The 27413-nt window shown below is 46.1% G+C and overlaps 1 protein-coding gene across 1 annotated transcript in view; it reads left to right on the top strand.

Moving 5' to 3' along the window:
• The window catches only part of ccdc12 (coiled-coil domain containing 12), a 52765-nt gene that overhangs the window by 11946 nt on the left and 13406 nt on the right, over window positions 1–27413 (top strand). The window contains exon 2 of the mRNA XM_078398742.1: window positions 25108–25184. Coding sequence (XP_078254868.1) covers window positions 25108–25184 — 77 coding nt within the window. The remainder of the gene's footprint in view (window positions 1–25107; window positions 25185–27413) is intronic.

The following is a 27413-nucleotide window of genomic DNA, read 5'->3' as shown; positions in this document are numbered from 1 at the left end:
CTAGTCCTAACCCTAGAATTGAAATGGAACAAAGTAGCAGTAATGGGATAAAGAGGGTTGTGCCTCCAAAATTATCCAGACTAGACTGCAGATTCACTGCTGAAACTTGTTTGAAACGCTGAATGTAAATTTAGCGACACTTCCGTCAAGTTTAACTTGATTAATTTTCAATTTAAACTTCATCTTTTCCAAACAACGATCACATTTTTCACTGGTGTGTTCCTTGTTTCTGTCATGTGAAGTATGTTCCCCCTTCCTCTCCCAGGCTGATGTTGGCCATTGTTTTGGCCCATATAAACAGAAGTTGGCCTTTCAACCATTCAAGCCTGTTTTGCCATTTGGGATAGATTACAACTGATCTGTTTTTTTAAAACTTCAATTACCTGCTATAGAGTCATGCAACGTGGAAACAGGCCCTTCGGCCCAACTTGTCCAACGTGTCCCATTTACACTAGTCCCACCTGCCTGCGTTTGGTCCATATCCCTCCAAACCTGTCCTATCCATGTACCTGTCTAACTGTTTCTTAAATGTTGGGATAGTCCCTGCCTCAACTTCCTCCTCTGGCAGCTCGTTCCATAATCTGACCACTCCTCAGATTCCTATTAAATATTTTTCCCTTCACGTCCTCTGGTCATCGATTCCCCTACTCTGGGCAAGAGACTCTGTGCATCCACCCGATCTATTCCTCATGATTTTTTCCAACCTGTAGCTCCAAATTACTTGGTATGCCTTGCTAATAAAAAATCATGTCGTGTGTTCTGAAGCTTTGAGTTGACTTTGTCTCAGAGGTTTTCCTTACGATTTTTAAGATTTTCACTATCCTTTAAGTAAAGAAGTTGTTTCTGATATCACCGTGGTGGCTAAGTTTTAATTTTAATTGCATTCTTTGTTATTCTTTATCACCAAAAAAAAAACATTTTATCTAGCAATGATCTTTTAATCGTTTAAAAATCTTGAGTTTAATCATCTCATAATTTTCTGTACTTGAGGGAAGGCTGTACAACTTGTTCTCATTATTTAGCACTGCAGATGTAATAAAGTACTTGTAAGGACATTCTGAAGGATCTTAACCTAAAATGCTGTCTGTCCGTTCACTTCACAGATGCTGCCTGACCCACAGAGATCCTTCAGCACTTGTGTTTTTTATTTTCAGTTCAGTTCATTTTATTGTCACGTGCACCGATTTACAGTGAAAAGTTTTTGTTGCGTGCTATCCAGTCAGCATGATTGCAATCGAGCCATTTGCAGTGTTTAGATACATGATAAGGGACAAACGTTTAGTGCAAGGTAAAGCCAGTAATGTCCGATCCAAGATGGTCCGAGGGTCGCCATTGGGGAAGATTCATGACCATTCACGGCCATTCACGACCGCTTTCTGGTTGTGGTAGGATGGTTCAGTTGCCTGATAACAGCTGGGAAGAAACTGTCCCTGAATCTGGAGCAGTCCTGAACTACTATCTACCTCATTGGTGGCCCTCGGACTATCCTTGATCGGACTCTGCTGACTTGACCTTGTGCTAAACGTTATTCCCTTATGTAAATGGCTCGATTGTAATCATGTATGGCCTTTCCGCTGACTGGAATAACACGCAACAAAAGCTTTTTACTGTACCTCGGTTTGTGCTGTTTGGGAGAGCTTCAGGTAATGGGACCTCAAATTCAGAAAGGAGACAAAGTAAGCAAGAATTGAACACTCCAAAGACGTACCGGTATGTAGGTTAATTGGCTGGGCAAATGTAAAAATTGTCCCTAGTGTGTGTAGGATAGTGCGGGGATCGCTGGGCGGCGCGGACCCAGTGGGCCGAAGGAGACTGTTTCCGCGCTGAATCTCTAAATCAAAAAAAAAATCTAAAACTCAATGCCTTTTGTGTCTTTTGGATGTTACAGCATATTACTACACTCGTGATTTTTATTTTTAACAAACCCCTTTGCAATATTTCAAAATAAAAGGCACAATTACATTTCTTTTATGTTAAAAGAAAATAGCATAGTGGCCAATAAATGGTTTTAAGTTAAAAAAAATTGTCGTTCGCAAAGAATAAAACACTTCTGTGAGGCAACATTTGCAAAGTCACAGTATAATTTGTGAAGCCGCTGTTATACAAGGATATGAACAGGGAATGTGGTTTTAGTGTCAAGTCAAAACGCTTTTAGTTATCCGGAATATCTGTTATCTTGCGAGAGAAAATGACACAAAGTGCTGGAGTAACTCAGCGGGTCAGGCAGCATCTCTGGAGAACATGGATAGGTGACGTTTCACAGAGTGCTGGAGTAACTCAGCGGGTCAGGCAGCATCTGTGGAGAACATGGATAGGTGACGTTTCATAGAGTGCTGGAGTAACTGAGCGGGTCAGGCAGCATCTCTGGAGAACATGGATAGGTGACGTTTCACAGAGCGATGGAGTAACTCAGCGGGTCAGGCAGCATCTGTGGAGAACATGGATAGGTGACATTTCACAGAGTGCTGGAGTAACTCAGCGGTTCAGGCAGCATCCCTGGAGAACATGGATAGGTGACATTTCAGGTTTAGTTTTTAGTTTAGTTTAGAAATAGACCATACAAATAGACAATAGAAGAAGAGCTGCCATAAATTTAGTTACGACTGGTTGAGTATAGTAGGGTGAAGACTATTCAATAGACAATAGGTGCAGGAGTAGGCCATTCGGCCCTTCGAGCCAGCACCACCATTCAATGTGATCATGGCTGATCATTCTCAATCAGTACCCCGTTCCTGCCTTGTTCCCATACCCCATGACTCCGCTATCCTTAAGAGGTCTATCTAGCTCTCTCTTGAATGCATTCAGAAAATTGGCCTCCATTGCCTTCTGGGGCAGAGAATTCCACAGGTTCACAACTCTCTAACTGAAAAAGTTTTTCCTCATCTCCGTTCTGGATACAGCGCGGATACAGGCCTTATGGCCCACCGAGTCCACACCGCCCAGCGATCCCCGCACTTTAACACTACCCTACACACACGAGGGACATTTTACATTTATGCCAAGCCGATTAACCTACAAACCTGTACGTCTTTGGGGTGCGGGAGGAAACCGAAGATCTCGGAGAAAACCCACGGGGAGAACGTACAAACTCCGTACAGACAGCACCCATAGTCGGGATTGAACCCTGGTCTCTGACGCTGTGAGGCAGCAGCTCCACCGCTGCACCACCCCTGCTTTCCCTATATTTCTCCTCTGCACACCACCTTCCCCCCACAATCAGTTTGAAAACCTGAAACGTCATCTATCCACATTGACCAGAGATGCTGCCCGACCCGCTGTGTTACTCCAGCACTTTGTAAAACCAGTATGATCAGATCCTAGTTGCTATAGAGCATGTTGCTTTCAACCGTTGCTTACCATCTGTATACTGCAGAAATGCACTTTTCACTTTTTCCTCGCTATCTTGTATAAAATAAACACAGACCCTTTTGAAGAGTTCGGCATTTTTTTAAAGGAACTGGGTGACTATTGTGTAGCAAGGAACTGCACGTGCTGGGCTACCCAGAAGATAGACAGCACTTTGTTGCTGAAGTCCTGGAGTACTGTGTGCAATTTTGGTCTCCAAATTTGAGGAAGGATATTCTTGCTATTGAGGGCGTGCAGCTTAGGTTTACTAGGTTAATTCCCGGAATGGCGGGACTGTCATATGTTGAAAGACTGGAGCGACTAGGCTTGTATACACTGGAATTTAGAAGGATGAGAGGAGATCTTATCAAAACGTATAAGATTATTAAGGGGTTGGACACGTTAGAGGCAGGAAACATGTTCCCAATGTTGGGGGAGTCCAGAACCAGGGGCCACAGTTTAAGAATAAGGGGTAGGCCATTTAGAACTGAGATGAGGAAAAACTTTTTCAGTCAGGGAGTTGTGAATCTGTGGAATTCTCTGCCTCAGAAGGCAGTGGAGGCCAATTCTCTGAATGCATTCAAGAGAGAGCTAGATAGAGCTCTTAAGGATAGCGGAGTCAGGGGGTATGGGGAGAAGGCAGGAACGGGGTACTGATTAAGAATGATCAGCCATGATCACATTGAATGGTGGTGCTGGCTCGAAGGGTTGAATGGCCTCCTCCTGCACCTATTGTCTATTGTTTAGAAGGATGAGGGGGGACCTGTTTGAAACTTATCGAATCGTGAAAGGCCTGGATAGAGCGGATGTAGAGAGGATGTTTCCACTAGTGGGAGAGTCTAAGTCCGGAAGTCATAGCCACAGAATTGAAGGACGTTCCTTTAGGAAGGAGATGAGGAGGAATTTCTTTAGTTGGGGTGATGAAACTGTGGAATTCATTGCCACAGAAGACTGTGGAGGCCCAAGTCAATGGATATTTTTAAGTCAGAGATAGATAGATTCTAGATTAGTACAGGTATCAGGGGATATGGGGAGAAGGTAGGAGAATGGGGTTAGGAGGGAGAGATAGATCAGCCATGATTAAATGGTGGAGTAGACTTGCTGGCCTAATTCTGCTCCTATCACTTATGACCTTATGAACAAAATGCTGGAGTATCTCAGCGCGTCTGCCAACATCTCTGGAGAAAAGGAATAGGTGACGTTTCGAGTCGAGACCTTTCTTCAGACATAAAACTCTTGGTTTTATTCCCGGTTTATTTGGAACATTCTGAACTTTAACACTCAATTTCATTGTGTCCCTGAGAGAGGGAATGTCACTGCTTTTCTGATGAAGTAGAGTCCCTGACAAAATGCATAACCAGGCAGTCTTGACCTAGGAATTAAAGGCAACACAACCACTAAGCTGAATTTATATCAGCAACTTAAGAAGGAAAAATGAGGCAAAATAGATCACATTTTAATGGAATACAAAGAAAAAGCCTATTCCAAAGAAATAGCTGGGAATTGGTGGTTGACGAGTGATAATTGAAATTTACCACAGACAGTTGCAGAGATCAAATGATGGGATGTGTTTCAGATCAGTTTAAGATTTGGGGCGGCTCGGTGGCGCAGTGGTACATTTGCTGCCTTACAGCGCCAGAGACCCGGGATTGGTCCTGATTACGGGTGCCGTCCGAATGGAGTTTATACGTTCTCTCTGACTGCATGGGTTTTCTCCGGTTTCCTCCCATATTCCAAAGACGTTCGAGTTTGTAGGTCGATTGGCTTCTGTAAATTGGCTGTAGGATAGAAATAGTGCTGGGGTGATCGAAGGTTGGTGTGGACTTGGTGGGCCGAAGGGCCTGTTTCCGCGTGTGATCTTTAAAACTAAAAGTAAAAATGAGTATTATCATACACACCAAGATGTATACATTGATAATAAATACAAGAATAAATACAATTATGATGGAAAAACAGCAGAATGGAACAGGATTGCAGTTTAGTTTAGAGGTACAGAACGGAGACAGGCCCTTTGGCCCATCGAGTCGGCGCTGATCAGCGATCACCCAGTACACTAGTACTATCCTCTACAGGGATAATTTACAATGTTTACCGAAGGCAATTAACCTACAAGCCTTTGAAACCGGAGCACCCAGAGGAAACCCACATGGTCGCGGGAAGAACGTACAAACTCCGTACAGATAGCACCCGTAGTCAGGATCGAACACGGGTCTTTGACGCTGTAAGGCAGCAACTCTACCGTTGCGCCACCATGCCGCCCTTAAGTGCAGTCTGAAGTAGTGCAAACAGCTAGAAATTTGTCCTTGAATGGCTCGGTAGGCATTCAAGACTCTTGTATTGAAAACCAGGAGAAATGTAAGAAATGTCAGGAAAAACCAGACTCTGTAAACCAGGAGAAATATCCCAAACTAAGTAATCTGGTTTTTTTTTAAATGTTGACTGATGGAGTAATTGTTGAGAAGGCCAAGAGATTATTCCCTGTTTTTCTTTGCAATAATGGGATGACATATCTTGCATTCACCCACAAGGATAAACTTTGCCAACTTTAATGTTTTATCGAAAAGACAGGTTGGGTTGTCAGCGTTCCATCTCAGCCCCAACATCAAGTCAAGTTATTGCGCTCAAGTCTTTTCAAGTCTTATGCCGTAAAAGGCATAACCCCACGGCACCAAAAGCTATTTGAAGAATGTATTCATATAGTAGAAACAAGAAAGTGCAGATGCTGGTTTAAAAAAAAAGACACAAAGTGCTGGAGTAACTCTGTGGGGCAGGCAGGGTCTATGGAGAACATGGGTACATGACCTTTCGGGTCGGGGGATCATTCATTGTAGGGGGAGAAAGAAAGGTAGACAAGAAAGAGGACAGGACAAAGCCTCGGAGGTACAGGGGAGGAGCGTATTAGAGAGGCGGATGGTTAGACAAAAGCCGGAAGTGAAAACGCAGAAGGTGTGAGACAAAGGGTGTAAGGGCAACCTCCTGATTTTTTCGATGACTTTTCTAATTGCCACTACTACACAGGTAGTAGGAGTGATCTTACGCAGACCCAACACAACAGATCTACCAGTCGTTACTTCCAGTTTAATTAGTTGTTTATTGAAGTAGTTGTACAAACAAGGAGATGAACATACCAGGCTTTACATACAAGTCGTGGCTGGCTGCTCTGTCCCTGGTCTGGTCCCAGGTCTCAGGTCTATCCAGTCATTGCTCTGTCCAAGTCTGGTGAGAACTGTGCTCTCTCCCTCCCCTGTATCTGGCCACTCCCAGTCCCTTATGCCCGTATATATACACCACCCTGTACATCTAACGACCGCCCCAAGTGTCCAAAATAATACTGCAAGATATATCTAGACAATATAATGTAATATTGCCAACAGTAGCTAGTCTAAACATGAATGGGTCCTACAAAAGGATTGAAGAGTTACAAATTGTGAAGTCAGAGGAAGGAATGTGGATGGGAGGGGAGAAGTGGGTGCGGGTCCACGCGAGGTGCAGGAGAGGGAGGGGAGTACACGGGGGAGGAAGGGAGAGAGAAGGGTACGTAGTTACCTAAAATTGGAAAATTAAATGTTCATACCGTTGGGTTGTAAGCTCCCCAAGCGGAATGTGAGGTGCTGTTCCTCCAGTTTGCAGTTTCCTCCAGACCTCACGCTGGCAATGGAGGAGGCCCAAGACGGAAAAGTCAGTCTGGGAATGGGAAGAGGAGTTAATGTTGCTTAAGGGGTTGGACAGGCTAGATGCAGGAAGATTGTTCCCGATGTTGGGGAAGTCCAGAACAAGGGGTCACAGTTTAAGGATAAGGGGGAAGTCTTTTAGGACCGAGATGAGAAAGTTTTTTTTCACACAGAGAGTGGTGAATCTGTGGAATTCTCTGCCACAGAAGGTAGTTGAGGCCAGTTCATTGGCTATATTTAAGAGGGAGTTAGATGTGGCCCTTGTGGCTAAAGGGATCAGCCATGATCATATTGAATGGCGGTGCAGGCTCGAAGGGCCTATTCCTGCACCTATTTTCTATGTTTAAAGTGAGGCCAATTTCTGATTTGGCAAATGCCACTAGTTCTTGAAAGTGAAGCTCAGATTGGGTGTGGCATGTGAGACTACAGTGGCTAATGTATCTTAAATCGGCAGAGAAGATTTACGAGTATGTTGCCTGGAGACGAGGGCGTGAGCTGCAGGGAAAGGTTGGGCAGGCTTGGACTCGATTCCTTGGAGCGCAGGAGGATGAGAGAGCTAAAGTCTGAAGAAGGGTCTCGACCTGAAACGTCACCGATTCCTTTTCTCCAGAGACCCTGTCTGATCCGCTGAGTTACTCCAGATTTTTGTGTCTATCTTGGGTGATCTTATAGAGATGTGTAAGATCATGAGGGGAATAGGTTGTCTTTTACCCAGAATAAGGGAAGCAAGAACCAATGAACCTAGGGGCTAGTGGAATCAAGGGATATGGGGAGAAGGCAGGCACAGGTTACTGATTGTGGATGATCAGCCATGATCGCAATGAATGGCGGTGCTGGCTCGAAGGGCCAAATGGCCTCCTCCTGCACCTATTTTCTATGTTTCTATGACATGGGTTTAAGGTGAGAGGGGCAAGATTTGATGGAAACCCAGAGGCAACTTTTTCACTCAGACGGTGGTGGGTACATCTTACTTGGGCAAATACATGGAAAGGCCAGGTTTAGACGGATACGAACCAAACGCAGCCAGGCAGGATTATGTGTAGATGGGGCATGTTGGTCGGCAGGGGCTAGTTGGGCTGAAGGACCTGTTTCCGTGCTGTGTGGCACTATGACTCAAAGATTGGCATGGGCCGATTGAGTTGAACGGCCTGCTGTAACCTGGATGGGTTTCTATACCGAGTTTACTGCATCTCACAGGTGCTTGGGTGGATGGGCTTAGTGGTGGAAATATATTTAAATCATGGGAAATATCCAAAATAACGAGGGCTTTGAATTCTATCCACTGCTGCTTTCTGTATTTAGTTTTTAGGGGGGGGGTGGCACAGTGACGCAGCGGTAGAGTTGCTGCCTTACGGCACCAGAGACCCGGGTTCAATCCTGACCACGGATGCGGTCCATGCAGAGTTTGTACATCCTCCTCTTGAACCGGATGCTCCGGTTTTCTCCGGGTGCTCCGGTTTCCTCCCACACTCCAAAGACGGGCAGGTTTGCGGGTTAATTGGCTCTGGTAAAGATCGTAAATTGGTTCTAGATTGTCGGATAGTGCTCGTGTGCGGGGATCGCTGGTTTGCGCGGACTGGGTGGGCCGAAGTACCCGTTTTCCGTACACTGCATCTTTAAACTAAACTAAAACTTGCTTTTTACTTTGAGAGTCTGTCTGTGTCCGTCAGCTGCTTACTTCATGATTGTGTATTTTTAGACGATCATGGGAAGAGAATGTTTTTCTCTGTGGATTACCAAAAAAGCTAAAATGACCTTCCCCATCGATTCTAATTGGCTGGAAACAAATTACATTGTTTTCCAGGCAATTTACATGACTGGTGTTAACTTAATACAATGATAAAATGGAGCTGTCTTGCTGTTTGCTAAAACTGAATCATTTGTTAGGGAAATTCTAATACTTGGAAGCCATGTCAGGCTGAACCGACCTTGCAGACCTATCTTAAACTATGGGAATGAAAGATGTTCCTACACTTTGGAAAGATAATTAAGTGCCCACTTATGGTTGTTGCACTCCTCTTTCCTTTGCTGTGCTAACTCTGCGTGGAGCATAAACTGAAAAGAGAGAAAATTAAATGAAAAGTATGAAGTATAAATGAAAACCAGGGGCCACAGTTTCCAGAACCAAGGGCCACAGTTTAAGAATAAGGGCCATTTAGCCATTTAGAACGGAGATGAGGAAAAACATTTTCACCCAGAGAGTTGTGAATCTGTGGAATTCCCTGCCTCAGAAGGCAGTGAAGGCCAATTCTCTGGATGCTGTCAAGAGAGAGTTAGATAGAGCTCTTAAAGATAGTGGAGTCAAGGGATATAGGGAGAAGGCAGGAACGGGGTACTGATTGTGGATGATCCGCCATGATCACAGTGAGTGGCGGTGCGGGCCGAATGGCCTACTCCTGCACCTATTGTCTATGTATCTATGTATGTCTATGTATCCTGATAAAATGCTTTCTATTGCTCATCTGTGGAGGTGGGGTCTGTTGGCGACTTGGTCAACTTCGAAGCCTTCTAAGGAATTAGTTTGAAATTTTCTGAAACCTTTCTGAAATTAGCATTGTTAGAAAATGACACAGTGGAAAAGTGGAACGTTGTTCAGTTCCAGCTTGTGTAAGCAAAGTAAAGCTTAAACATTAGTCAAGATTCTAGGGTGTACAAGCTAACTAAATGACATCTGGCACCCCTTATGCAGTTGGTCCCATTAAGTGATAATTATCTGCCTTGTGGATTTTGATGTTGACATTTGCTTATCTCAAATGTGATAAATCTTAACACCTGAAAAGCTGCCAAGTACGCTTTTCGTTGCTCGCTGAAGGTTGCAAGCTGCTTGGATGAAGGAGCTGTTTATTTTTGTGATATGAACTGGCTGTCATGTCTCGCTGACTATCCTAAGGCAGATTCACATCTCCCTTGGGTGCCCCCTTGCTTGGCATCAGACACCCTCTCCAAGCCCATCTTTCACCCTGTCCCAGGTGTATCTGCATGTGGAGTAAGGAGTTGGAAAGTACTGCGTTGAACTTGTTTCACCTGAAACACAAACTGAAAATGCTGGGAAAATCTCGACTGGTCAGAGGGCATCTGTGGAAAGAGAAATAGTCAATGTTTCGAATCTGTGACACTTTGTTAGATCTAAGTTTGAGGATGTTCATAAGTTCAATAGGCAATAGGTGCAGGAGTAGGCCATTCGGCCCTTCGAGCCAGCCATTCACTGTGATCATGGCTGATCATCCACAATTAGTACCCCGTTCCAGCCTTCTCCCCATACCCCCTGACTCCGCTATCTTCATAAGTGATAGGAGCAGAATTAGGCCATTTGGCCCATCAAGTCTACTCCGCCATTCAATCATGGCCGATCTATCTCTCCCTCCTAACCCCATTCTCCTGCCTTCTCCCCATAACTCCTGACACCCGTACTAATCAAGAATCTATCTATCTCTGCCTTAGAAATATCCATTGACTTGGCCTCCACAGCCTTCAATGATACTTTAATGATGTTCAACGCATTCATTTCCTCCCGCCTAGACTACTGCAACTCCCTATACACTGGGATCAGCCAATCTTCCCTGTCCCGTCTGCAATTGGTCCAAAACGCAGCAGCGAGACTCCTGACAGGTACCCGTAAAAGGGACCACATCACCCCGATTCTGGCCTCTCTCCACTGGCTCCCAGTACAGTACAGAATCAACTTCAAGCTCCTCCTATTCACATACAAAGCCCTAAACGGGCTTGCCCACCCCCCCCCCCCCACATATCAAAAATCTTCTAACCCACCATTCTATCTCCAGGTCCCTCAGGTCGGCCGACTTGGGGCTACTCACTATCCCGCGGTCTAGGCTTAAGCTCAGGGGTGACCGCGCTTTTGCGGTTGCAGCTCCTAGACTGTGGAACAGCATCCCTCTCCCCATCAGAACTGCCCCCTCCATCGACTCCTTTAAGTCCAGGCTCAAAACCTATTTCTACTCCCTAGCGTTTGAGGCCCTCTGAGGGGGCGCTGTGAACTGTTTATGTATGTGCTGTTATGTTTGTGGGCCATTGTATGTTCGTTCTTCGTACCTGAACTGATGTACAGCACTTTGGTCAACGTGGGTTGTTTTTAAATGTGCTATACAAATAAAATTGACTTGAATTGACTTGACAATGATACTTTATTGTCACATGTTCCTTGGTACAGTGAAATTCTTTGTTTTTGAAGACAAAGAAGTGGTAAAATCTCACAGCAAACTTCACCTAGGCAGTACACAAAGAGTCACCATTTTACTGGCGATGACAAAATTTCTTAGCACAGGCTTATCTTTTTGTAGCGGTGAACCAGGTCTGCCACTGCCTGTGGTCCGAGGCGGACTGCTGGGTCCCTATTTGTTCTCTGCGGCCCCCAGCCAGGCCTCCCGTTCTTGGCGGCCCTTTGCCAGGGCCCTTAGTGCCCCAGTCTCGGCGGTCCCCCCGCCTTGCCCCTCGTTATTGACGGCACACCGGTTGGTACCTCGGTCTCGGCCGCCCCTAGCCGGTCCCTCAGTCTCAGCGGCGCGGCCCTTTGCTAATCCAACAGCAAAGATCAAACCGTCTGGGACCCAGTTTGCAAAGATAGGTTGTAACGTAACCGGAGCCAAAAATAACAATAGAAATCTATGTCAGTGGCAGTGGAATCTTTTGTAAAACCCATGATGTTCTCGTGATGACTCATTTTGGAAATTTTTCTATTTCACATATTCCAGCTCCCAAGTTCTGAACTTAGGTCTGTACTATGATAGTAAATTAAAGATAGCGAAGGCCGTGGACGATAGGATTAACAAACTCATCAGGAAGGCTGGCTCCGTCTTGAGGGTGGAGTTGGATTCACGGGAGGTGGTCTTGGAGGGGAGGATGCTCCTCAAACTGCGGAGCATCCTGGACAATACAGCTCACCCCCTCCATGACACACTGGTCAACCTGAGGAGCACCTTCAGCAACAGACTGGTCCCACCGAGATGCAGCACAGAACGCCACAGGAAGATCCTTCTTCCCTGTGGCTATCGATCTGTACAACTCCTCCCCCTTCTGTCGTGGGGTCGACTGAGACTGACCACCCCCCCCCAATCTTTACACCTCACCAATCCTTTCCACTCCTCACTTTAATTTCATGTTTCATGTATTTTGTGTTTTACGACTTGTTGGAAGATCAATTTCCCTCCTGGGATAAATAAAGTTCTATCGTATCGTGTAGCAATCGGCTCTCCTGCAGTTAGCTTCATAAGATCATAAGTGATAGGGGCAGAACTAGGCCAATTGGCCCATCAAGTCTACTCAGCCATTCGATCTCTCCCTCCTAACCCATTCTCCCGTGTTCTCCCTCTAACCCCTGACACCTGTACTAATCAAGAAAACCCACACGGTCACGGGGAGAACGTACAAACTCCGTACAGACAGTACCCGTGGTCAGGATGGAACCTGGGCCTCTGGCGCTGTGAGGCAGCAACTCTACCACCATGCACCACTTTCCTCCCACATTCCACAGATGTGTGGGTTGATGGGGATATTGGCTACTGTAAATTGCCTTTAGTGGCAGCTGTGGTTAAATCTGATAGCCATATAGAAGAATAAAAATGAATTAATGGGAGATGAGTGGAAATAGTGCGGACTTGGTGGGCCAAAGGGCCTCTCCTTTGTGCTGTGTTTCTTTGAGACTCGAGGACTGAGCACATTGCTGAGGAAATAATTGAGTCTTGGGAGCAGTGTCCCAATCAAGTAGACAATAGGTGCAGGAGGAGACCATTCGGCCCTTCGAGCCAGCGCCGCCATTCACTGTGATCATGGCTTATCATCCAGAATCAGTACCCCGTTCTTGCCTTCTCCCCATATCCCTTGACTCCGTTATCTTTAAGAGCTCCATCTAACTCTCTCTTGAAAGCATCCAGAGAATTGGCCTCCACTGCCTTCTGAGGCAGGGAATTCCACAGATTCACAACTCTGAGTGAAAACGTTTTTCCTCATCTTCGTTCTAAATGGCCTACCCCTTATTCGTAAACTGTGGCTCCTGGTTCTGGACTCCCCCAACATCGGGAACATGTTTCGTTAACTTGGTTACAGGGCGTAATGTACAAATGGAGAGACCACAGAAAAAGCAGAGAACAAGACTTTAGTTTAGTTTAGAGATACAGCGCGGAAACAGGCCCTTAGGCCCACCAAGTCCGCGCCGACCAGCAATCTGCACACATTAACACTACCCGACACACACTGGGGACAATGCTTTTACATTTTATACCAAGCCAATTAGCCTACAAACCTGTACATCTTTGGAGTGTGGGAGGAAACCGAAGATCTCTGAGAAAACCCACGCAGGTCACGGGGAGAGCGTACAAACTCCGTACAGACAAGCACCCACAGTCAGGATGGAACCCGGGTCTCCGGCGCTGTAAGGCAGTAGCTCTACCGCTGCGCCACCGTGCCGCCCTTAAATCAGCCCATGCCCATTTGTCATCATTCAAAACACATTAAGTTGAACAATAAAAGGAAAAATGTGACACATGAACGATAGTTGGACAGCTGTAATTCCATTCAGGGCTGACTTAGGAAGTGGAGCCTACCAAAGAAACAAGATTGTTCCACAACTGGGCCAGATTTATGGAGTTGAAAGCTGGATTCAAGGAACAGGAGAATTTGTAACTGGGCACGTAGCATACCATCTTTGAAAGGCCAAGTTAACATGAGTGACATAGTTTGAGTGGTGCTGATCACAAAATTATGATTCTTTTCTCATTTATAGGGCAGCACGGTGGCGCAGTGGTCGAGTTGCTGCCTTAGCGCAATTTCCCCGGGTTTAATCCTGACCTTGGGATGTTTGTACGTGTACGGAGTTTGTACGTTCTCCCTGTGACTGTGCGGATTTTCTCCGGGTGCTCCGGTTTCCTCCCACACTCCAAAGAAGTACAGGCTTCTGTAAATTGTAATTTGTCCCGAGTGTGTTGGATAGAACTAATGTACAGCGTGATCGCTGGTCGGCATGGACTCAGTTGGCCAAAAGGCCTGTTTCTACACTGTATCTAAACTGACCATTAAAGTAAAATAGATACGATATAGTTACAGGTTTCTACAGTTCACAAAGTTACTCACTGTTTCTCATATTGTCAGCCTTCCAATTGTTCCAACCCAAGCAACTGCAGGTGCTGGTTTACAGAAGGAAAAATTAAAGACACAAAGTACTGTAGTAACTTAGTGGGTCAGGCAGCATCTCAGGCGAACATGGATAGGTGGCACTTCGGGTCAAGACCCTTCTTCAGTCTGACGTCACCAATCCCATGTTCTCCAGAGATGCTGCCTGACCCGCTGAGTACTGCACATAATACACAATATTCCAAATGCGGCATAACCAAAGTTTTTATTCATAAAGCTGCATCTGAGTACAGAGGTTGGGAGGTCATGTTGTAGTTGTATAAGTCGTCGGTGAGACCGCATACAGAGTATTGTTTTCAGTTCTGGGCACCATGTTATAGGAAAGATATTGCCAAGCTTGAATGGGTTCAGAGAATATTTACGAGGATGTTGCCGGGAATAGAGGATCTGGGCGAGAGGGAGAGGATGAGTAGGCGCAGGAGAATGAGGGGGTGATCTTATATAGGTTTCCAAAATCATGAGAGGAATAGATCGAACCTGGATCTCTGGCGCTATAAGGCAACAACTCTCCCACTGGGCTACTGTGCCACCCTGTATTTAGCATTGAGCACTGTTGTCAAAATGTATCATGAGTGATTTGACTTATCGAAACGTATAAGATTGGAGATCTTATCGAAACGTATAAGATTATTAAGGGGTTGGACACGTTAGAGGCAGGAAACATGTTCCCAATGTTGGGGGAGTCCAGAACAAGGGGACACAGTTTAAGAATAAGGGGTAGGCCATTTAGAACTGAGATGAGGAAAAACTTTTTCAGTCAGAGAGTTGTGAACCTGTGGAATTCTCTGCCTCAGGAGGCAGTGGAGGCCAATTCTCTGAATGCATTCAAGAGATAGATAGATAGAGCTGTTAAGGATAGCAGAGTCAGGGGGTATGGGGAGAAGGCAGGAACAGGGTACTGATTGAGAATGATCAGCCATGATCACATTGAATGGCGGTGCTGGCTCGAAGGGCCGAATGGCCTACTCCTGCACCTATTGTCTATTGACTTGATTAATAGTCATATTGTAGAGTTGGGGTTATTTATTGAGAATTGATTTTTAACTCTCTTTTCCCAGCTTAGTCTGCTTCAGCACACTCTATGACTTTACAGCGGCACAGTTATATAACTACCTGAGATGGACACAAAATGCTGGAGTAACTCAGCGGGACAGGCAGCGTCTCTGGACAGAAGGAATGGGTGACGTTTTGAGTCGAGACCCTTCTCCTATCGCCCACTGCTTCTCTCCGGAGATGCTGCCTGTCGCACTGAGTTACCTACTCTGGCATTTTGTGTCTTCATCTTCAGTGTAAACCAGCATCTGCAGTTCCTTTCTACACATTCTACGTGTAACTACCTTTTTGTTTTTTTGGGGGTGGGGATATTGCACCTTCTATTAATGTTCTGTATTTGATATCGTGCCCTGCCACCAATCTCAAAACCCGTCTTCTGTACAAAAGCCTTTGTGCTCACTGACAAACGTGTGCGCTTTAATTGGTTGAAGGGTTTACACACATCAGTTTAAATTACACTCAGTCAGGTAACGTTGAATAATGTATACAGCAACAGCAACTCGCTGGCACCTGGAATTCCAGAATGTACATCCTCGGGCAACATCAAGGCTCGGAGATGACTTTGTTTTCAAATTTCATTCTTTGCTAGTCCAACTATATGTTTGTCTTCATTCCCTTTTCTTACTACGTTTTGTTTCCTCTCCTGTCTTGCAACCTCCCGCATTTTTCCCCTCCCCCCCCCCTTCACCTGAATCACATCTCACTTTCTTCCTAACCACGTGCATTGAATGAGGTGTGGGTTTCATGGAAAACATTAATTGACGGCCATTTTTATTCCCTTATCTCCAGCCCCAGTACCTTGCAGGGCCGCCTGGAAAAATAACATCTTCCTCCAGTGTTTAGAGTCATAGAGTGATGCAGTGTGGAGGCAGGAAGACTAGTGGGAGATAGTCCCTGCTTTCCCCTTTCTATCCCCTCCCCCTTCCCAGTTCTCCCACTAGTCTTCCTGTCTCCGACTACATCCTATCTCTGTCCCGCCCCCTCCCCTGACATCAGTCTGAAGAAGGGTCTCGACCCGAAAGGTCACCCATTCCTTCTCTCCCGAGATGCTGCCTGACCCGCTGAGTTACTCCAGCATTTTGTGTCTACCTTATATATATATATATATATATATATATATATATATATGCACCTGACACATATATATACCACACACATACATTACCACGGGGGGTTTCCGGGGGTGTTCCAGTTTCCTCCAGCGTCCCAAAACGTGCGTGTTTCAGATTAATTGGCCTCTGTAAATTGCCCCTAAATTTGTAGGGTGTGGATAAGAAAGTGGGATAACATATAACGACTGTAAACAGGTGGTCGGCATTAACTTGGTGGGCCGAAGGGCCCTGTTTCCATGCTAAACTAAATTAAACACACAATTAAATACAACCAAGCAATGGGCAGAGCAAAGAGAAAGATGCAGTTTGCACTCAAAATAATTTTGGCCATTCGTAAGGTTACAAATAAATTGTTGATTCATTAGCTCTACAAAAGTAAAGGCATGATTAGATGGTTTTTGTCTGAGGGGAAGAAGGCTGTCATTTTTCTGTGCTCCCGGTTACATTTCCATGAGACAAAGCTCTCTGCCTCCTCTTTTGGTGAAGCGTGGCGCATGTTGTCACATGTATCTTCAAATAGCCACTCTCTTGTTTATCTGGATTTTCTTTGTGCAAGCCCAAAATAACTATCAACTTTGATGACAGATATATAATAGGCAATCTTTCTAAATAACTGGCATCTGGGGAGGCTCGCTTAATATATTCAACCCACTGACAGCAGGCCAGTCTTTGATAAACACACAAAGCTGGAGTTACTCAGCGGGTCAGGCAGCATCTGGGAAGAAGGCAGGAACGGGGTACTGATTGAGAATGATCAGCCGTGATCACATTGAATGGTGGTGCTGGCTAGAAGGGCCGAATGGCCCTCTCCTGCACCTATTGTCTATTATCTCCAGAGAGAAGGAATGGGTGACATTTTGGGTCTAGACCCCTTCTTCAGACTGAGAGTCTGGGGAGAGGGAGTGTAGAGAACAGTTTTTACACCCTGCCCCTCCATGTCTCTAGAATCCCTCCCCCCTCCCTCCAACTCTGAAGAAGGGTCTCCACCCGAAACATTGCCCATTCCTTCTCTCCAGAGATGTCCCGCAGAGTTACTCCAGCATTTTGTGTCTATCTTCGGTGTAAACCAAGCATCTGCACACAACCCAATCTTTGAGTTGCTTTTGTAATTTCCTTAACTGGTCTGTGCCTGGTGGTATTTATCAGATGCACATCAGACATTGAACTCTGGTTTTGTAGGCAAAAGTAGCTTAAGTAATAAGTGATAGGTAGCAGTTTCTCATTGAGTCACTGATTGGTGATGTTTTCACCCAAAGCTGTCCAACACTTCATGATTAAAGACAAACCTCGGTTGGATGGACTTTGATATTCACAACGCGACTCGGTGGGTCAGGCAGCATCTCTGGAGAAAAAAGATAGGCGGTGTTTTGGGTCAGGACCCTTCTTTAGACTAAGTTGAATTGACTGGGATTGTTTTCTCTGGAATGTTGGAGATTGAGAGGAGACTTGAGACAAGTGTATAAATCAAAAATCATCAGTAAACTTCAATACATTCAAAACTCCGCTGCCCGTCTACTCACCCACACCCCGATCCGTGACCATATCACCCCCGTCCTTTACAAACTCCACTGGCTCCCCATCCCCCAGAGAATCCAGTACAAAATCCTCCTCATGACCTACAAAGCCCTCCATAACCTGGCCCCATCCTACCTGACCGACCTCCTCCACAGGCACACTCCCACCTGCACCCTCCGCTCTGCTGCTGCCAATCTCCTATCCCCCCACATCCGGACCAAACTCAGATCCTGGGGGGACAGGGCTTTCTCCATCGCTGCTCCCACCCTATGGAACTCACTACCCCAAACCGTTAGAGACTCCTCCTCACTCACCACATTCAAAACATCGCTGAAGTCTCACCTGTTCAGTACTGCCTTCAACCACTGAAGGTCACCTCACCTTCTGTCTCCTTTCTCTGTTCGTTTACTTATTTACTTATTTATCTATTTATTCATTTCCCTATGTTCTCTAAATCTCTGTAAAGCGTCTTTGAGTATATGAAAAGCGCTATATAAATAAAATGCATTATTATTATTATTATTATTATAAGATTATGAAAGGGGTAGACAGTCAAAAACCTTTTCTGAGGGTGGAAATCTCCATCATTAGAGGGGACTAGACCAAGTGGACCCGTTCCTTACAAGGAACGTCACCTATTCCTTGTCCCAAGAGATGCTGTCTGACCCGCTGAGTTACTCCAGCTTTGTGTGTCTACCTTCAGTCCAAGAATGAGATTTGTTTTTGCAGTTCAGTTCATTTATTGTCACGTGTGCCGAGGTACAGTGAAAAGCTTTTGTTGCGTGCTAACCAGTCAGCGGAAAGACAAAACATCATTACAATCGATCCATTCACAGTGCATAGATAGGGCGGCACGGTGGCGCAGCGGTAGAGTTGCAACCTCTGATGCATTGGTGCAGCACCCTCTCCCTCTCCCTCTTCCCCCTCCCCCTCCCACAGACTGTATATCTACCCGATCTACTCTATAAGATCTCCCCTCGTTATCCTGCTCTCCATGGAAAAGAAACCCAGCCTACTCAACCTCTCCCTATAGCTCACACCCTCTAGTCCTAGCAACATCCTCGTAAATCTTCTCTGAACCTTTTCAAGCTTGACAATATCTTTCCTATAACGTGGTGCCCAGAACTGAACACAACGTCTTACGCATGGAAGTTCGAGGAATAGAGGAATATAGATCGTGTACAGGCAGATGAGATCGGTTTAACTAGGTGCCTTGGTCAGCACAAACACTGTGGGCCCAAGAGCCAATTCTTGTGCTGCCCTGTTCTGTCTGTTCTGTGTTGAAACCACTGGCAGTGATGAGGTCCCTTTAACACCACCTTATTTTGAACAAAGGACACAGAACAGTGTCACACAGTTCAAAAATCCTTTTTTTAAAAAAAAACAATTTCCTGTGGTGTACTGCAGGTTAAATTGTTCCAATATTTACCTCAATGTACAACTTGTATGTTGCCAGGAATGTACTAGCTTCCTATCATTGTCTTCAATCTAATATGTTTACTTTTACTGGACCCTCCCATAGATTTTTTCCAGATGAGTTAATTTCAAAAAAATCATCTATGACTGACGCCTCACTAGGTTTATGGATCAGAGTGGCTCATAATGTTTGTCCAGCACGTCAAGCATTATCTAGGGTGACTACAGCAGTACAATCTGAAAAAGGGCTTCCACCCGAAACGTCACCTATTCCTTGTCCCCAGAGATGCTGTCAGACCCGCTGAGTTACTCCAGCTTTGTGCGTCTACCTTCAGTCCAAGAATGAGATTTGTTTTTGCAGTTCAGTTCATTTTAATGTCACGTGTGCCGAGGTACAGTGAAAAGCTTTTGTTGCGTGCTAACCAGTCAGCGGAAAGACAACACATCATTACAATCGATCCATTCACAGTGCATAGATAGGGCGGCACGGTGGCGCAGCGGTAGAGTTCCTGCCTTACAGCGAATGCAGCGCCGGAGACCCGGGTTCGACCCCGACTACGGGTGCCGTCTGTACGGAGTTTGTACGTTCTCCCCGTGAAGCTATGGTTTCCTCCTACACGCCAAAGACGTACAGGTTTGTAGGTTAATTCTAACACGTTAGAGGAAGGAAACATGTTCCCAATATTGGGGAAGTCCAGAACCAGGGGCCACAGTTTAAGAATAAGGGGTAGGCCATTTAGAACGGAGATGAGGAAAAAAAATTTCAGCCAGAGAGTTGTGAATCTGGAATTCTCTGCCTCAGAAGGCAGTGGAGGCCAATTCTCTGAATGCATTCAAGAGAGAGCTAGATAGAGCTCTTAAGGATAGCAGTCAGGGGGTATGGGGAGAAGGCAGGAACGGGGTACTGATTGAGAATGATCAGCCATGATCACATTGAATGGCGGTGCTGGCTCGAAGGGCCGAATGGCCTACTCCTGCACCTATTGTCTATTGCCTATTAATTGGCTTGGTAAATGTTAAAAAATTGGCCCTAGTGGGGATAATGTTAATGTGCGGGAATCGCTGGTCGGCGCGGACCCGGTGGGCCGAAAGGGCCTGTTTCTGCGCTGTATCTCTAAAACTAAACTAAACATGATAAGGGAATAACGTATACTGAGAAACGTTCCTAAAGGAGCAGAGATTGTAATAGTGTGGAGCGATTGTAGTGTGCGATTCCAGATCTGTTTCTGTGGCTAGTGTGCAAATAGTCACCTGGGCTGGGCGACATCTTGGCCAATGTTTTTGTACTGCCAATGATTCCAGGAAACTATTTCTGAGGAAAGTAAAGTGACATTTGCAGAGAGTCTTTGATGGCCTTTGGATGTCCAAAGGTATTTTGATGCCAATAAAGTGTCATTTGAGGTATAATCATTGTTGTAATGTTAGGAAAATATTGATGTAGACCGAGCGGACAGTTCTTCATGGGTCGTGGCCTGTACTCATTCTCTGGGACAGCTGCCAAACAAAGTGAATTAACCAGCCATTTGTTTTAACACTTTGAGGGGATTTGCCATGTGTAAATGATATGTTTATCTGCATAACAACATGAATTCCACAGCAAATTAATTAACTTTGACTGAAGCACTTTGGAAGCCTATAGAGACAGTTTCAGCTAAGTTTATTAGTTTACTTTATTATCACGAGTATGACGTTTAGTTTATGTTCATAAGTTCAAAAGCGATAGGAGTAGAATTAGGCCATTCGGCCCAACAAGTCTACTCCGCCATTCAATCATGGCTGATTTATCTCTCCCTCCTAACCCCATTCTCCTGCCTTTTGCCCGTAACCCCTGACACCCGTACCTGTATCCGTTAGTTTATTGTCACGTGTACCGAGGTATAGTGAAAAGCTTTTGTTGCGTGCTATCCCGTCAGCGGAAAGACAATTCATGATTACAATTGAGCCGTCCACAATGTACAGATACATGATAAAGGGAGTGGCGTTTAGCTTAGTTTATTGTCACGTCTACCGAGGTGCAGTGAAAAGCTTTTGTTGCGCGCTATCCAGTCAGCGGAAAGATAATACATGATGGCAGGACAGATGGTGCAATAAATGTTGGGGCAAGTCAACTCATAAAATCATATCTGCTTGGTTACAATTCAAGGAGAATCCTTGATTGATCCTTTCTGTAAATTAATTGATTTGTTTGCTGTTGGTTGGTAGTTGCACTCTGATGAGGTTGTTGGAACCTACGGCTTTCAACACTACATGACTACTTTCCTCCTACACTCCAAAGCCGTACAGGTTTGTCAGTTAATTTGGCTTCAGTAAATATTGTAAATTGTCCCCAGTGTGCAGGATATTGCTAGTGTGCAGGGATCGCTGGTTGGTGTGGACTCGGTGTGCCGAAGGGCCTGTTTCCGCACTGTATCTCTGAACTTAAACTAAATTAATTCTGAGCAGCAGTAACAGATGTTTAACTACTTACACTCCACCCTAGGGCAGCTCACACAACGGGTTTTCAGGCACATACCAAGTTCAGAAGGTGTATAATTACCTCCTTTGGCAATTTTTCACAGTTCATAAGGTAGCTTGGAAAACTTTGCACACCACTTTGTGTTAGTTGGTGACTAAAACTAAGGAAGCATGCAGGTACAGCAGGCAGTGAAGAAAGCCAATGGAATGTTGGCCTTCATAACAAGAGGAGTTGAGTATAGGAGCAAAGAGGTCCTTCTGCAGTTGTACAGGTCCCTAGTGAGACCGCACCTGGAGTACTGTGTGCAGTTTTGGTCTCCAAATTTGAGGAAGGATATTCTTGCTATTGAGGGCGTGCAGCTTAGGTTTACTAGGTTAATTCCCGGAATGGCGGGACTGTCATATGTTGAAAGACTGGAGCGACTAGGCTTGTATACACTGGAATTTAGAAGGATGAGAGGGGATCTTATCGAAACGTATAAGATTATTAAGGGGTTGGACACGTTAGAGGCAGGAAACATGTTCCCAATGTTGGGGGAGTCCAGAACAAGGGGCCACAGTTTAAGAATAAGGGGTAGGCCGGTGCGGCTCGGCCGCGGGACTTAGCAGCGGCCGCGGTGCCTTCCATCGCCCGGCGCGGCTCGGCCGCTGGACTTAACATCGCCGGCGCGGCTCGGCCGCGGGACGTTTCAGTGCCCGGTGCGGCTCGGCCGCGGAGCCTTCCATCCCCTTGCGGGGACACACCTATTGCGTTGGAGGTGGAAGTTAAGGTGAGGCTGGCTGGCACCTGTTCATGTTCATATGTGATAGGAGCAGAATTAGGCCATCCGGTCCATAAAGTCTACTGCGCCATTCAATCATGGCTGATCTATCTTCCCCTCCCAACCCTATTCCCCTGCCTTCTCCCCGTAACCACTGAGACCCGTACCAATCAAGAATCTATCTATAAATCCATCTGCCTTAAAAATATCCAGTGACCAGGCCTCCACAGCCATTCACAGTGAGAATGAATTCCACAGATTCAAAACTTTGACTATCCCTGAAAGCCCCCTTCAAAATAGTTCATATGGGTGTAGAGATAACAACCTGTCAATGCGTACACATACGCAGGAGAGGCAGGCTGGGACTCGCTGGAGCAGTTGGAAGGTTGGGCAGCTTTGAAATGCCTGTGGGCAAGTGGCGGTAAATATCACAACATTCGGCTGGTTCTGGTGTCTCTGACTGTACACCTGCTGATGTGTGTGAAAGGGTGGGTTGTACAGCCTTCCGTCAGTCATTAACTGTGTGTCAGAACAAGGGGTCAGAACAAGGGGTCACAGTTTAAGGATAAGGGGGAAGTCTTTTAGGACCGAGATGACAAAGTTTTTTTTCACACAGAGAGTGGTGAATCTGTGGAATTCTCTGCCATAGAAGGTAGTTGAGGCCAGTTCATTGGCTATATTTAAGAGGGAGTTAGATGTGGCCCTTGTGGCTAAAGGGATCAGGGGGTATGGAGAGAAGGCAGGTACTGGATACTGAGTTGGATGATCAGCCATGATCATATTGAATGGCAGTGCAGGCTCGAAGGACCGAATGGCCTACTCCTGCATCTATTTTCTATGTTTCTATGTGTCATCTTTTCACATCACGGGCTACGTTTGTTCCCCCTGCCTATCATTTGAAGACAGAAGCCGCATATTGTCGATTAGCAAAAACGGTCAACAACCCAAAGATGGCTTGTAAGCTAATTGAATGTTATAAGTCCGCACACTTTATTAATTGGAATTCATTGCTGCAGAAGGCATTGGAAGCTGAGGCAATGGATATTTCTGAAGCGGAGGTTGACAGATTCTTAATCAGTAGTTAGGGATGCCGCCTGACCCCCCCGAGTTACCCCAGCACTTTGTGTCCTTTGTATGTAAATACCCAGTCCAATGCACACCCTGGGAGATGACACAACAAAGCACAAACCATACATTGGAATTCATTGCCTCAGATGGCTGGGGGGGGGCAAGTCACTGGATATTTTTAAGGCGGAGATTGATAGATTCTTGATTAGCACGGGTGTCAGAATAATGGGGAGAAGGTAGGAGAATGAGGTTGAGAGAGATCGATCAGCCTTGATTGAATGCCGGAGTTAGACAATAGGTGCAGGAGTAGACCATTTGGCCCTTCGAGCCAGCGCCGCCATTCACTGTGATCATCCACAATCAATACCCCGTTCCTGCCTTCTCCCCATATCCCTTGACTACGCTATCTTTAAGACCTCGATCTAACTCTCTTGAATGCATTTAGAGAATTGGCCTCCAATGCCTTCTGAGGCAGAGAATTCCACAGATTCACAACTCTATGAGTGAAAATCTCACAACTCTCTGAGTTGACCTGATGGGCCGAATGGCCTCATTCTGCGCCTATAACTTATGAACTTATTCCCTTATCATGTATCTGTACACTATGGATGCCTCGATTATAATCTTGTATTTTCTTTCCGCTGACTGGTTAGCATGCAACAAAAGCTTTTCACTGTACCTCGGTACACGTGACAATAAACCAAACTGACTAATTTCACTATCATTCAGGTGTTCACTAGATAGAAGTGAGTCTTTATTTTTATGATTAGTTTAGTCACTTGTGCTGAGGTACAGGGCAAAGCATTTTGTCGTTTGCTGTACAATCAGGTCTATAGATGATACATGAAGACTAGACACAAAATGCTGGAGTAACTCAGCGGGTCAGGCAGCATCTCGTGAGAGAAGGAATGGGTGACATTTCGGGTCGAGACCCTTCTTCAGACTGATGGTCGTAGAGTTGGAGGGCAGGAGGAATCACACGGGGAGCAGTGAGAGAGCATGTTGCCAAACTCTCGTCGAAGAAAGGAGGAGAACTTCTTCAAAGTAGACATACCTTGAGGAGAATTCGCAGTGGAGGGGCAAGAGGTGTCGGAAAAAAAACCTGCAGATGCTAGTTTAAATCGAAGGTAGACACAAAATGCTGGAGTAACTCAGCGGGTCAGGCAGCATCTCAGGAGAGAAGGAATGGGTGACATTTCAGGTCGAGACCCTTCTTCAGTCAGAATGGTCTTCAGGCTACATGAGGACCCTTCTTCTCGACCCGAAACGTCACCCATTCCTTCTCTCCCGAGATGCTGCCCGACCTGCTGAGTTACTCCAGCATTTAGTGTCTACCTTCGATTTAAACCAGCAGCTGCAGTTCTCTCCTATACATGAAGACTCTACTAGCTATGCGAGCATTTATTTCAGGGGGACTAGAATACAAAAACAGGGAGGCTTGCAGTGTAACAAACAGTGTTTACGCAGGCAAGTGAATGAGATGTGATCTGATGGGTGGTATCTTTGTGGGGTCTATGGTATTCTAGAAGTATCGCACACTAATCTAGCGTTTACTCTTTTCATCTACAGAACAAAGGCAAAGATGAAGGAGAGCCGGAAACTAAGCAGCTCAGAGAAGTCGAAGATGAGAAAGAAATCAAACACAGGTAAGAGGAGTACACTAATTCTATCCTGCGTGCTAGGTACGATTTACAGGAGCCAACCAACCTGCAAACCTGCACGTCTTTGGAGTGTGGGAGGAAACCGGAGCACCCGGAGAAAACCCACCCGGGTCACAGAGATGACGAAGAAACTCCACTCAGACAGCACCCGTAGTCGGGATCGGACCCGGGTTTCTGGCGCTGTAAGGCAGCAACGTTAATGACACGTTACAGTGCTGTCCACTGTACTGCTGCTCAGCACAGTATAGGATTGGACCCTTGGGCTCATAATTACTGTGCCGAACATGATACCTAGTTAAACTGATCGCATCTGCCTGTACATGTTCCATATCCCTCTATTTCCTGCACTTTCATCATGTATCTAAAAGCCTATTAAATGTCACCATAGTATCTGCCCCACCATCTCCACCCCTGGCAATGTGTTCTAGGCTCCCACTACTCTCTGTTTATTTAATAATAAATAGCAGGTACTATTGCAACATTTAGGGAACACAGACAGGTACATGGATAGGACAGGTTTAGAGGGACATGGACCAAATGCAGGCAGGTGGGACTAGTTTAGATGGGGCATGTTGGTCTTGTGGGCAGGTTGGGCCGAAGGGCCTGTTGCCACGCTGTTTGACTCTTAATAATTGAAGAAAACCTTTCCCTGCACGTATAAAAAAAATATTTGTCTCAGGACATCTGAGTTACAGTGTGGGCAGATGTACTGCCCCAGTCAAACCTTCCCACCTGCCACTGGCTCTGGAGTGGGTCAAGCCCAGGCACTAGGTCTGGGAACAGCTCCATCCAAGACCGCAAGAAATTGCAGCGAATTGTGGACGCAGCCCATACCATCACACAAACAAACCTCCCTTCCATTGACTCCATCTACACCTCACGCTGCCTCAGCAAGGCCCAGCAGCATTATCAAGGACGAGTCGCACCCTGGCCACTCCCTCTTCTCCCCTCTCCCATCGGGCAAAAGGAACAGAAGTCAATAGTCAATTTCTTTGTCACATACACATAAATGTGCAGTGAAATGAAAAATTACCCACAGTTCAACAATAAGACCAATAAGAATAATCAATAAAAATGCAATAACACACACAATCATAAACCAACACCAAACAAAAGAAACATCCATCACAGTGAGTCTCCTCCAGTCCCTCCTCACTGTGATGGAAGGCCAGAATGTCTTTTTCTCTTCCCCTGCCGTCTTCTCCCGCGGTCAAGCTGTTGGAGTTGCCACGTCGGGGCTGTCGTGGCTCCCGACATTGAAGCCCCCGCCGGGCGGAGAAAATCCCGCGGCCTATTTCAGGCTGCGCCGGAGGGTGAAAGGTGAAAGTGTGAAATCGAACACCTCCCGATTCAGGGACAGTTTCTTCCCAGCTGTTTTCAGACATCCTACCACAACCATCCTACCAAAACCAGAGAGCAGTGCTGAACTACTATCTACCTCATTGGTGACTCTCGGACTATCCTTGATCGGACGTAATCTGCCCAAGGGAAATATGAGGTGCTGTTCCTCCAATTTGCACTCGGCAAAACTCTGACAATGGAGGAGGACCAGGACAGATTGGGAATGGGAGGGGGAGTTGAAGTGCTGAACCACCGGGAGATCAGGTAGGTTTAGGCGGACTGAGCGGAGGTGTTCAGCGGGACGATCGCCGACCCTGTGCTTGCCGAACACCTCCGCAAGCGCAGGCTGGGCGACCGTCTCGCTCCCTCTCCCCTGACGCTCAGTCTGAAGAAGGGTCTCGACCGGGAAACGTCACGCATTCCTTCTCTCCAGAGATGCTGCCTGTCCTGTTGGAACAGTGGCTAGCTGACGGGATATCTGCTGAATGCCTACTTGGAAAGCCTGCCGCACCAGGTGATGTGGCGTTCCTTCAGCGCTGTGAACGGCGACAGGACTGGCTTACGTGCCTGAGATCCGGGATGGGGTCTGTGACTCAGCGTGTGGCAGGCGGAGTGAAAATAATAACCTGTCTTTTTACATCTACGATTTACATCTACGGAAGGAAGGGCAGGGCATGTCGAAACAGTGCAGTTTAGCAAAAAGAGTGGAATTTTCAATGAGCCAAGACAAGTTGCAGCTGACGTTTCCCAGGCCACGTCATCTCACCTGGAAGCCTCCGGGTGGTTTTATTTTAGAGATACAGCACGTAAACAGGGCCTTCGGCCAACCTAGTCCATGCCTCCCAGCGATCACCTGTGCACTCGCACTGTCCT

The sequence above is a fragment of the Rhinoraja longicauda genome, chromosome 4, assembly GCF_053455715.1.
Source record: "Rhinoraja longicauda isolate Sanriku21f chromosome 4, sRhiLon1.1, whole genome shotgun sequence".
In the NCBI taxonomy this organism is placed as follows: domain Eukaryota; kingdom Metazoa; phylum Chordata; class Chondrichthyes; order Rajiformes; family Arhynchobatidae; genus Rhinoraja; species Rhinoraja longicauda.
Note: the sequence above shows the minus strand (reverse complement) of the source record. Positions and strands in the feature narration are given on the sequence as shown.